The 13,397-nt window shown below is 33.0% G+C and overlaps 1 protein-coding gene across 6 annotated transcripts in view; it reads left to right on the forward strand.

Moving 5' to 3' along the window:
* OPA1 (OPA1 mitochondrial dynamin like GTPase) overlaps nt 1–13,397 on the forward strand; it is a 56,642-nt gene that overhangs the window by 3,967 nt on the left and 39,278 nt on the right. For 3 of the 6 annotated variants that reach the window (XM_042799798.1, XM_042799826.1, XM_042799795.1), the window contains exons 3-8: nt 272–368; nt 1,585–1,692; nt 2,779–2,832; nt 3,266–3,333; nt 7,550–7,660; nt 11,959–12,012. In XM_042799798.1, coding sequence (XP_042655732.1) covers nt 293–368; nt 1,585–1,692; nt 2,779–2,832; nt 3,266–3,333; nt 7,550–7,660; nt 11,959–12,012 — 471 coding nt within the window. In that variant the 5' untranslated portion in view covers nt 272–292. The remainder of the gene's footprint in view (nt 1–271; nt 369–1,584; nt 1,693–2,778; nt 2,833–3,265; nt 3,334–7,549; nt 7,661–11,958; nt 12,013–13,397) is intronic. The other 3 variants (XM_042799815.1, XM_042799804.1, XM_042799822.1) reach the window with 3 other exon arrangements.

Raw genomic sequence — 13,397 nt, forward strand, 5'->3', positions numbered from 1 at the left:
CAATAGTTCTTGGTATATCTGTAAAAATACAAGATATCATTGTTTGGTTAATTAATGACAGTAAAGATGAGTGAATATAGAAAACAGGTTGTTTAGAGAACTAATATAGATTTTTTTTTTTTTTTTAAGATTCAAGTAGTATTGTATCTAAAAGCTGGTGAGGTAGTATGTTTTATATGTAGGTATTGCTTTTCAATGGATTGCTCATATGCTTCTCTACATACATTTCTTTTTCTGTTTCTACTATATTTTTTTTTCCTTTTTGTATTAGACGTATGATCAGTGGAAGGACATGATGCCAGATCTCGATGAATATAAATGGATTGTTCCTGACTTCATTTGGGAGCTTGATGAGCATATTGACTTCGGTATCACAAAAGCTAAAATGTTACTCTCTCTAAAGACTAGCGTGTGTAAAACTTAAACATGAAGGTGTAGATCCTCAGTACCTCTCTCCAGTAGTATCTTTATAGCTATAAATTGACTGAACTTACATTTTTAGAGTTTGGTGTGTGTCTTACCAGGGTATTTGTAACAGTATGTTTGTAGGAAGAAATTAAACATTGTTTGGTGTTGGCATTCCATAAATCATCCTTTCCTTTGAGAATGTTCCTTGTCCTTTCATATGGCCATATAATCCCATTATTGAAAGGACAATTGCAGCATGATGAAGGGGACTTACACAGGTTTGGACAGCATTATGTACAAAGCTCATTCTTTCTGTATGAATGACACTTACAGGTAAAAAATATAAATAGATAAGTAAAAGATATATATGAATAAAAGACCAATTGAAAATGCAGCATAGTGGACCTACCTGTCTACACAATTATCTTGAAGACTCAGAAGAAAAGAAAGTGAAAAATACAGATTCTGTTTTCCTGAGCCTTGGACCTTTTGGTTACAGTAGATTTTTTGTGTACTTTCAGATGAAAGATAAATCTAAAAAACAATCATTGAGTTACTTTTTACATATGCAGGGTAGTGAGGTGGTGTTCTAAAAAAAAAAAGTTTATGAAGTTTTTACTACATGTATGAGCATTGCATAGATAAGTGCAGAGACTGAATAACAGACAAATATTTTCTTGTTTTTATTGCTCATAGACACTACATTTTTATAGTACTTTAAAGCTAAGAAGTTTGGTTTTTTTTTTAAAGGATGACAAAACTGGCTTATTTATGAAATTGAAAAATAAGTTTTTCCTAAAATGTACGAGAGGTGTTGTGTAATTTTAAAACAACCTCTACAAAGTAGGGAAAGAAGAATAATGTGAGAGAATAATGTATGAAAGGTGATGATATGTAGCAATAAGTTTCAGACAGTTTTAAAGTACCTGAGGCAACCAACTTACCAGGAAGTTCAAAGTCTAAAAAAGCAATTGGTTTTTCAGATCTGATAATATTTCCCAACACTAATGGGGGGAGGTGCATGTGGAAAGAAACTTTTCAATTCTTTATTTTTGTTTTTTAATTTAAAAAGCCATGTCCTGAAACAGTTGCTAGGTTTTACAGTCTAAGCCATTTTTGTTCAAAAAAATAATAAGAAAAAACCCCTACTCATTAGCTGTTGTACTGTTTTCCTAGAAAAAGTTATCAAAGCCCTTCCTGATGCAGATGACCTTGCCAAACTTCTGCCCGACTTTGACAAGATTGGGGAGAGCTTCACCTCACTGAAAGGATTTTTTTCTCCTGGTGAGAACAATTTTTCTGCTTAGTTTTAATTTTGAAAGCATAAAGTATTACAATATGAGGTTACAGATATATCCTTAGACACTAAAAGAAAGTGGATCCTGAAAATGCATGCCTTTTCATTGAATATCTCGTCTGAAAGTGTTATGAACACAGGTAAGTGTAATATATTTTTAAAAGCAAGAATTCTAGTAGCAAGTACAGAGAACCAAAATGTGAACTCGAATAGAAAACTAGAATTCTTGTACAACACTAAACAAACAGATTGAAAACAAGATTGCTTCAGTGCACATGATTAGCTGGAATTTGGAGAAGGTAAGAGAGGCACAGTACCGCTGCTGTTACAGGAGATAAAAGTTGGATTATTATGAATGATTGTTCTTAATGTTGCAAGCATGTGAAATAGGTAGGAGTTCTAAATCCTTCGCAAAAGACAGGGGATTGGTTTGTCGATTCAGTGTGTCCAGGTAGTAGTAGGCTTAGTGGTTTTCAGGTTTGGGGAGACTTAAATTGATCAGTAGGCTTTTCAAAACTAAAAATTATTGATCATCATATCTGACTTACTAATGAGCACAGCTCAAAACTTCACCCAGTCATTCTTGTAATAAAGTGCAAGATTATTCCTGTTATATACCGTAATGATTATTAAACCACATACATTTGTATTTATGAAAGATTATATCTGTGAGCTGTTATAGTCATTGCTCTAAGTGTGTTTGAAAATATTTCTGTATCAGTGTGCATAAGAAATATATTTTCATTTTCTTAAAATACTGTCAATGGCAGAACTAGTTTATTAATCTTGGAAACTCAGCGAGCACGTAAGTAGGGATCAAGTTCAACAGAGTGACAAGTAGATTACAATCTCCTATGTATTTTGGCTGTTTAAAATTTTGGCTGTTTAAAATTGTGGTGTTAGTGACTGGTACTGTGAGATGTCACCTATTATTTGTTATCATACTCACATGGGCATAATTGCCATTTATGATTGTGTGGTCCTCCAAATGAGACAAAGATCCCTCATCTTTGTTTTGCATTTTGTTTTGTATTTATAATTTTTATTTCCCCTCTTCTGCTGATTTTTCACAGGTTACAATTTGGTTAGTGAAGTCATAGGAGCTTCTGATCTACTTCTGTTGTTAGGTGTGTAAAAGCCCTTTTTACTGCCCTTAACCTGCCTTTTCCAGAAGCTTGTTTTGAAAACCTATGTCGTTGCAATAGGAAAGAATATTTTTTTTCTCGTTACAATAATACCAATGGATTTTGTATTATCCTTTCATATTCATCAGAAATAATTAGTTTTACAATGTTTTCAGAACTTTAATAGTCTAACTGAAGCTGCCTACTCCCTTGTGATGTAACTAATCTGAGTCACAAACTAGATATAAAATTTTCAGGTGAGTTTTAAACTGGGTTTCTTTTCCACTTTCTTAAGGTATATAAATTTTTTTTAATAGGAACTTCAAAGATTTTTGAATTAATAATTCTTAGGGTTTGAAACTTTATCATAGGTGTAGTTTGAGAATTTTTAAGTGCCTTTTGCATGTTATATTGAGTTTCTGTAATTATGTCCTAGGTTCTCCAGGAGAAACAGCATTCAGAGCTACTGACCAGGGATATGACAGTGACAAACAGTACAAGAAGGTAATTTCTCTCTTGCAAAACTAAAAATGTCTTGACAGTGTGTAATTTTTTTTTTTTAAAGTGCTTTTTTATCTAGTTGTAGATGTTTCTTTGAAGCAGCTTGAATAGAATTTATCATTGAAAACAACTTGAGTATGCATTGTTGTTTTTAATACATAAACAGTACAATGATAATAAACACTTTGGTGTAAGGAAAATACAGGGCAGTCATAAAAAACTTTAGGAATTGCATTCTTAAGAAAATTGGTTTGTAATAAAAACGCAATTTTAGTTAGGTATTTTGTGTGCATTTGGAATTTTTCAGGGCTTGTTCTCAGTGGCACTTGAGTTTATAGTTTATTACTGAAGATGATATAATCTCTTGGAGTTAGTTTCAAGCATTTCTGCTTGCAACCTCATTTCTGTTGACATCTTCACAGTTATGACTTTTACTTAAGGATTTCTGCCTTAATAAAGAATTTCTATTTCTTAAAGCAATATGTCTTTACTTTCTTTATTCAGATAAAGCATACATCACATTTTTGTTCCTATCTTCTGGAAAAATTGTTACTGTATTTTGATAACGAAAAGTGTTAGCATTTTTTCCTTGAAGTAAAGAAGGTGAAGTTTAATTTTTTTGCTTTCATGAATAGTAGATCTTACTTCTATTAAATTCCTAAATTGTACTGTTACTCATTCTTTAAAGGCTTTTCATTATTCCTGTGTATATTTTTAAAAATTCTTTTAAAAAATGGAAGGAAAATAAAATATATCGTGGACTTTGTAAATTATTATGTATTTATTTTTGCAACTGAAAGTGTCTGAACTCTAACAGGGGCTTTTACATAAAAGACATTTCTGTATATGCAGGCATGTATACATTTATTCTACATTAATTCTGCATGGCAATATATAGTGAAACCTGTACAAAGCTCACTTTTTACAACTGTTTTTTTCCCTTTAGAGGAATGGATTTCTACTTGAGAATTGCTAGCATTTTGTTTCCCCTTTGTCAGTAAACTGTATATATATATTGTTTTACTTTCTCTTGAGTGATTGCTTGGCACAGGTTTCACTGTTTATAACATAAAAAAATACTGTTGATTTGTGAAGAAGTGGCCATCTTCGTTTATTGTCCTTGATAACTAAATTAACAGTTTCACTGAATACCAGTAACATCACTAATACTTATTATTATTCTGGGGGTTTTTTGGATGCAGGGAGAACTGCATTTTAATGTTGCCAACAAAACATTGGCTGTAGTATGGAAAATATCAGCCCATATTAAATCAGTATGATTTAGAAAATTTAGGCTGGTGTACTAATTTTTGTTATTCCAATTATATCTGATATGTTGCGCGTAGAAGCTGTTGGTTTGCTAATATGACCAATTTTGGTTCTAATATTTCAAACAAGGCACCTATAAATACCTAACAAAGCATAATCACTTAGTTTATTGGCAAGAAAAATTATTACTTTCAAGGCAATGGGTTAGATGGCCTTTTTTCATTCAATGCTTCCCACTCCCAACCAATACGAGTTTAATAATTGTGATCATATGGATGCATAAAGTGCTGTAGCATGGTTTTAAATGTGTCTGATGAGCTGATTTTCTTTGTTTCCTTGTGAAAAGATGAGTAACTGGTAAAGGAATCTAGGAGTTCCTCGTCAAGAAGAATGTTCCATAGAACTGTTACGAGGCATGGTCCTCAGATGGGTCTCAAAAATTCCTGGGAAATGACTGAGAAACGAGTTAGTTTGTAAGATAACTGAGCAAGTGAACATTGTCCTGAACACCGAATCAGACTGTAATGCTTCTTGCCAGCTAATGTGTTTATCTCATCATCTCTCATTTAAGACAAAGGTACAATTTTCTGAAAACAGAATTAAAGTAAAATTACTGGAGATCGGTAATTTAAATAAATGGAGTTTAAATCTGTTTCTACTTGGATTAAATAAGAAATTTTGTTCTTGGAGAAAGAGGAGGGAGGATAGTTACAAAAGCGATAGTGTAGTAAAATATTTTGTATTGTATGTGTGGGACTAGTGCAGGCTTGCACTTGAAATGACAGCGTTACCTTCTTAGAAAATTATCTTGCACTTTTGTCTGTCTCCAAAAAAAATTTCCTAATAGGAAGCTGAAACTCTTTAAAGCAAACAAATTGCAAAGCTTAGCCCAATTTTTAATGAAAGTGATTATAGCTGTGATGAAGTGGGTGTGAAAAAATGCGCCTCAGATATTGATTTGGGGATTAGAAGCCACATAAAGAAATAATTCAAAACCAACCACGCAGTCCTTTCTGTGCTTTTGGTACTTTAATAAAACCTCATGCCTTGAAGAACCTGATGCACAGTTGAGGATTTGGCAGCGTGTAGACTGCCTCACCCAGCCAGCACAGGGCCACCTTCTGTCAGCATATAAGAAGTGACAGTAATTCTACAGCTCTTCGCTACAGCTACTGCTGGAGAGTGAAAAAGAAGCTTTAGTAAGGAATATCACTTGATTCGGATCTTTTGAGTGTGTTGTTTTTTTTTAAAAAAAAAAAATCTCATTTGCTTTGTTCTTTCTTTCAAGTTTCTGTAATTTTCTCTTTTCTAGTCATAGCACCATTGTATTCCCAACTTAATTCCCAGTTTCCATGTTACAGATACTCTCAATAAAATTGTGGTATTTATTAAAATTCTTAAATTATCTCATTACCTTCCTCATCATTTTCACCCCTTTACACTCCTCAGCATTTCATTATTTTTCCTGCAAGGACTTGCTTTTCATACTTAACTATGGAGTAAGAGTCACATGAACCAGTCTTAGTAATTGTGCATTAGTTAGATTTGGTGACTTCAAACATTTGTTACAGATCCTGTTTAAATGCTAAAAGTCCTTCGTGACAGCTTTTGTTCAGTGTTTTTTCTTGTATTTTCTTGACCCATTGCATAATCTTTAAAGGGACTGTGTCAGGTTGTATTGAGAGTTTCCTTGTTTGCAAAATACTATTACTGCTCCTCTAATATTAAGTGTAGCCAGGAGACATCTCTCCTTGCTGTTATATAGATATCAAGTCTTTTGTTTTGCCTGAGTTCTTGGCACATCTCTAATATGTTTTCTAGTCTGGCAGTGTAGAAATTTATTAAATCTTAATGTGCTTCAGTAAAATAGAAGAATCTTCATATTTCTATATTTGAAATGTTATACAAATCACTATTTAACAAATGTTTATATTTGGTCATTTGATTGTGTCTCTTCTTTTATCCATTCTCTCCTGTGTTGTTTATCCTAATGTGTACATGCCTGTGTGTGTATTTCATGCAACAAATGTATAACTTGATGGTAGATGTCTTGAATTCTTACACCAAAGTTCTATTTCAGGGTTTGCTTTGATTCCTGAAGTGTATTTTTGAAACTTTGATTTCACTGAGTGTTTTCTTAGAAGTTGTAGTATTTTTTTAAAGAGCTTTATTTATATAGTTCATTAATACTTTTGTCTATATTCTCTGAAATAAATTGTATCTAAAGGGAGAAGAACTAAAGTTCATGGAAATTCTGAATAAGTAAAGGAATAAGCATCAAGTTGCAGGGATTTTTGAAGTGATCAGGAAGGATTATGACAGCATGAATTTAAACTGCAGTGTGCTACAGAAGTGGAGAGGGTGCTTTTTCTTTCTTTATGCTCTAGAAACTTTTTCTTCTCCTAGTTCAAGAAAGTTAAGTAGCAGGCAAAATCACTTCTATGAACTGTCTGCGATTCTGGGAATAAGAACAAAATCAGAGCTTTTACATTACTGACAAAGTTGAGCCTATTAGCTATTGCGCACAACTTTGTGTAGAGTATCTAAAACTGTTGAAATACATGAATGGTTGTGAAAAAAATTGCTTATACTTAGGAACTTCTGGTATGAATAACTGAAATTAAATCCTGACAACTTTGAGGATATTTTAAAGCCAGGGTAGTTGGGAGTTTTTTTAGTATTTACATGCTTAGTCAAAGTTGAATATAATTATAAAATGTATCTAAATGTTTATTGTTTTGTTCTACCTAGATTTGCGAAATGCATGGTTTTTCTGGCTATATCCACTCCCAGCTAGCTAGCAAGAGATCTTGCTAATGAAATGTCACTTTTGTTTGACTTGACCCATTCATACCTGTTTTTCATCTGTCTTTGTTGTGCCTTTTGGTTTAACTTTGTTCTCCTTAAACCCCAAATTTTTCCTCTCCTTTTTATTACAAACTCATGGCAGGGCCTGCTTGGTGAACTCATTCTGTTACAACAACAAATCCAGCAGCACGAAGAGGAAGCACGCAGAGCCACTGGCCAATATAACATGGGCTCTTCCCAGCAGAAGCGAAAGGTGATGGCTTAAGGGACAATATGTACTGTATTCACACTAATTAAATCCTTCAGCCTTCTACATTTGAACTAGAAAAATGTAACTAATTAAGTCATGGGCCCAAATACTTGCTACAGCCAACTTCACTACAGATGTGTAGTCCTGTTTCAGCTAACCAAGCTGCATTTAAAGCATGGTGTTAAAAGCAGAACAGGTGCTTTGTGTCACTTTGAAATTGTATGTTCTCTACCTCTATAAAAACTGTTATTTAAAGTTCCTACACTTAAAATGCATTTAAGGAAAGTATGTGAATAAATGTCAAATCTGTCTTCTCTACTGCTGCTTGCTTACGGTAGCTCTATCTTGTAAGAGTATAGCTTTTCACAGGCAATATATCTCTGGGATCATTTTTTCCTGCTTTATAGCGTTACCAATCTGAACATGACAGCAGCTCCTTAGAAACAATTTTGCAAAGATATTTAAATACTGCTGTTAATAACAGTCTCCACTGTACATTCACCAAAGATATGCCTTTGTCTGTTTTTCCCCTTAAAGCACAGTTTATACTGATATGCTGTGGTGGTTGAACATCTGCACATCACTTAAATTAAGTTCTGATAATTTTATTTGTTATTATACATCTGAGATAAATTGGAAATATTTCCTAAATTGGGATATTTTAGTTGTCTAATCTGTTACAACCAATAATTCTTAATCACATTGCTTTGTTAGCTGCTTCTGTACATCTGAAGATAACTCCCACAGAAAGAGGAACACAGTAAATGTGAATTAAAATTTTAGACCTAGTTGCATAGCTGCAATTGTTATGCTTTTCAGTCCGTCAGCAGAGGACATCAGTTCTCTGAAATTATAGTATCATTTTAGACTCAGATATTTTACTTTCTTGCCGTATTATTTTTTTATGGTTTAGTTACAACCCCTGGTCACTCTAAACTGTTAATCTTCCTTTAATTAAAAAAAAAAAAAAAAAGTGAAAGATGGTTTTTCTTCATATTTTGTTTTTCAAATGTATTTAGTTAATATTCTGTCTGGATTTAAAGTAACACTGATGTGTTCTGTCCTCACATATGAATCTAGGCATTGTATAACAAAATATAATGGTAAAGCAATTATTTATCTCAATAGATGTCCTACAAATGTCCTTGTGTTCATTCCCTTCCAGATGTGTATTTTAGTAGAAGAGTAAAGATGTCTTCAGTTGTCTAAATATTCTCTATGTATTCAGTTGTCCTTTTATTAGTAAAGGTAGCGCCTTCAGCCTCTGTCAGGTTGTATACAGCTTATTAAGAGAGCTGGAGTTTATAATAAAATGTATGAAGGTGGAAAAATTACTGCAAAGGCAATACAATCTTTGCTATATAAAAATGTATCAGCCTTATAAATTCAATCAGGAAAAAAATGATCTTGATATTTCATTTGTTTCTGATTGAAATTATACATTGTTAGTAATTTCTTGCAATTAATCCTACAATTCCCAAGCTGTGAAATAGCTGTAAAATTCAAAGAAATGGTAAACTGTTTTCTTTAAATCTTGATCTGAGGATATAACTTAAAGATTCTCATCATTGATCTATGTTCTCCTTTGGAAGAAGAAATTGTTACTGTCACTGAAATAAGTCACTGCATAGCCTTTTGACAGGGCATAAACTAACCGTATTTATTTTTTGGCTTGCTTTCCTGTCTACTAGAAAATGATCTTTCTGTTCTTGGAAGTTCTGTTGCCCAATTTACTTGCACTTTTTCCATTTTAATTTAATTACTCAATATTAAATTAGCTCAGTTGTAAACTGAATAACATCTCACAATCAGGAGAGGGTATTTAAAACAAAAATGTAATTGTTTCCTGTTGATTTTTTTGTGTCAACCTTTTGATAAATATTTAGCAGTAAAATTGAGTAGTCCTGTATAACTGCACTGTGAGTGGCTGCTTCTTATATGCATTTTGTCTGGGCCTTGATATTTTAATTTGTATTACCGGAAATCTTTGTAGCTCTTCTTTAGATTATCAATTTAGAATTTTTTATAGTCTGGTTAGAGAATATACAAACCCAATAACTGTGGCTTCAAAGGTACTGAATTTTCAGAGACACATACATATTGTACACAATATGTGACAAAGGTTGTTGGAATGCACCCACTGTGCAAAATGAGTAACTCTGTAAGGAGCTCCTGGTAATCTTAGTAACCAGGTGTCTGCATCTTTGTGTGCAGGAGCCCTTGATTAAAAATAGCCCTACAGTTTTCTTCTCTTATAACTATGGTGGCAGTGGGGAAAGAAGGAAGAATCTTGATGTACAAACATGCTGAACTGGATTAAACAAATAGATGTGCCTATATGGAGATGTTTTAATAGTTGGGGGTATTTTTGAGTAGAAATCATAGATTAGTCATGTGAATGTTAGTACTTCAGACTGTAATGGTAGTTTTAGCTTTTATTGGCAACTTAAAAATTTTTAGCGATGTTATGAATTACATGTTCAAAATAGTGTATGTACTAATATTCAAAGCACAGCTGAACCAAATGCTGAAGCATATAAATCATTCTATAGCTGCTTGTTATTTTTGACATAACTTACCTAATTGTCCTTGTTAGAATTTATCATCTAGTGCTAGATAATTATTTGCTTCAGATTTGCAACATGTAGCTGAGTGCAGTAGTTTTGCTTGCTGTTTTTAACATAAGCATACTGTACATAAAAGGCAGTGCTGATGTGGTTAGAGGTAATCTGTAAGTATTACTTCAGAGATGCATCAAGGCCCCAGAAGTACTTTCAGGAACAGTTGCTTAAGAGCAGAGAGTGGGAAAACATTAACTGCTTTGAAAATCTACAGCACGTGGAAACTCTTTGTTTTCCTTTTCTGTCCTTTATTTTCTTGCTTCTTCTGACTCTCCACGCCATTCTCTTTGCCCTTCATCTTTTATTTTCCCTTTATGTCTCTGAGGTGTTTAAAGTATATGTATATGTAAATGCTTATTTACATATACCACCTTGTGGCTGCACTCATCAAGTTGTATGCTAAACTAGCCCTGTTTCTGCACTTTTGCTATTGCTGAACTAATTAACAGCAGTGAAAAGGAGGTCATTTCACAACACTTCCTCTTTGCTGTTTATGAGTAAGAAAACATTTGGATATAGATGGAAGTGTCAGCTTGGATTGTTTTCTGTAATACGCAGACAAAGTCCTGTACATTACAGGTTTAATAGCTAAATCATATCAATCACTCTGAATAACTATGGATTTTTTTCGTGCTTGATCTGTAACAACTGGTGTGAAATTATAGTAACTAAACTGATTTGTGTCTAAATGACAACTGTCCTCTGCATGTTAGATAATATGCTCTTTCTGATAAGAAGCTAACAAATTATAAATGTCACGTGAGCTTTATTACGTGACCTTTATTCAAATAGTAAAGCTTTTACCTATATTATTCTTTTAGTAATTGTTCAAATTACATTTTTTTTTTAAATCTAGTATTTCATCAGTCAACCATTAGGTTTTACATTGTTTGTAAATATTTACATCCTATGATTTTGTATTGCACCGTTTATGCTTTTGTCTGTTATTAAAAAAGTATTGTTTTGAACAACTGTTGATTACATCTTGATGAACCTATTTTAAGAATATTTGACAAAGAATGGCTCTAATTGCCTGATCTTATTACATTTATGCTTTGAACTTCAAAAAGATTTTTTATTCTAATATCCTAATTTTCCCAGTTTTTAATGTAATGTAAATAATTTTTAAATAACCTTTCCAGACTGTCCTAACTACCTACAGTTTATGAAGTTGTGCATGTGTGTTTAGGATTATAATTCTGCAAAACAAACATGAAGTAAGAATTCCCTTGAATATTCAGAAATAGTGAATACTCAGCTGAAAGTAGTTTCTGTAGCAAGTAGGAGTTTTAGTGATTATATCTCGTTAAGATTGCTCTGATTCAGGAAATGAGAGTTTGACCACTAAAATTGCGTTCAGGACAGTGGCCAGAAAACTCTGATCACCATATAGAGTTTGTTTTTCTCTAGGCCCCCTTTCATAGTATTAAGTCTTGAAGGGTTATTTTTTGCATTTGCATGTACTGGAATTCAGACTTTTTTTTAATGTGAGCCGCCTGTTGCAAGTGGAACTTTCCATCAGTGTTAAATCTCAAATGCTAATTGAAGAATTTTACTTGCTTTAAAATGCATGTAAAGTAAATTTTCTTACATGGAATGAAGCTTTCAGTTTGTGATTTGGTTATTTTCAGTGGAGAAACTAAACTATGTGTTAGTAGCCATGATTATTTTTCTTTGTAGGTTTCTGACAAAGAGAAGATCGATCAACTTCAGGAAGAACTTTTACGCACTCAGGTAAGTTTTCTCAGTTACTGATGTCTTAAGTAGATATTTATATGCAACAGACTCAGATTTACTAGACGAAAGCACACCTAAAGTAGAAGATATTTGGTAAAAATGCAGTGCTTTGTATTGATAAAGATTGAAAAAAGTTGACTGTGTCGGCACAGACCAAAGGTCAGTCTAGTCTCGTCTTTCTCTCACAGTTACTGACAGTATGCGAGAGGGAAGTGTAAGAGTAGGGCAAGTGTGTGATCATGCTTTCCCAAAATACTTTCCTTGCCTTCAGTGCTTTATGTTCTTGAAATTTCAAGCTAGCCCATGAGTGTTACGTAATTACAGTGGTGATATTCCAGTTTTTAACTTGTTATGCATGATAACTTTGTTTCTAACATTCTCCAGTTCCCTTTTACAATTTCAATGCTACTAAAAATATCTGTGATACCTTGTATGTGTAAATGGCACATTTTTTGCAGAAAGGAAATGAGTATCCTTATTAAGGAGTTACATTTTAATCCCTTAATCTAGGAAACATAATTTCGAGTAAAGCAAAAAAGCTATTAAGTGACCAAGCATCAGAGGTTCAAGAGGAAAAATAAACATCTTATGGGATATGTGGGTGAGACATTCAGATTATACTACAGTGGCATTCAGGAAAACCAAAATACTTTTTTTGTTTTCTTTCATCAAGAAAAATAATTGCAATTACAGTGCTAGAGTTGTACACAAGCCCTGCAGTATTAATCAAAATCTGTTTTGTGAAGCAGTAAGCAGTTCTTTCCGTGAAAGCTGTTTCTATGATTGGACTGTTTGGTATGAAAATTGCTGTGGGCAGATTAAAAGCTTTTTCTCTGTCTTCTCTGTGGGATTTAAGAGAACATTTAATCCCTTTAAGAAGCTGAAGAGGATGGTGCTGTTCAAAGTGGTATCTTTTAAAAAAAATCAGAAAGTGAAAATTTGAACAATAATGATAGCTATTGGTAGGATTTTTAATATATGTTTCTAAAAGACATTACTTCATAAAACCCATGCCACTAACATCTTCCATCCAGTTCAGTTGTTGTAATTTAATATAGTCTGAGAGGTGTCCTTTTGCAAGTGAAATCCGGTTTTTGGTATTTCCTTGTTCCTCAAAAGAGAAGCTTGATTTATTAGCTGTCAGAAAAGAAAAAAATCGGTAGAGAACAGTTTTAAGATCGCTGTTTTTCAAACTGGCCTTTTAAAGAGTGCATGGTCTAACTTCTGTATATAGTGAATACGTACATGCTACTTTGTTCCTCTTACATAAAACTTAATGTTTATAACCTGACAAGGTTAAGATAGTAATAAACCTAGTATCTTCCATCAAGGATGCAAGCATATATGAGCATACATTATTTAAGAACAAAGTAATAAAAATT

The sequence above is a fragment of the Tyto alba genome, unplaced genomic scaffold, assembly GCF_018691265.1.
Source record: "Tyto alba isolate M040663 unplaced genomic scaffold, T.alba_DEE_v4.0 Super-Scaffold_10, whole genome shotgun sequence".
Classification (NCBI taxonomy): Eukaryota; Metazoa; Chordata; class Aves; order Strigiformes; family Tytonidae; genus Tyto; species Tyto alba.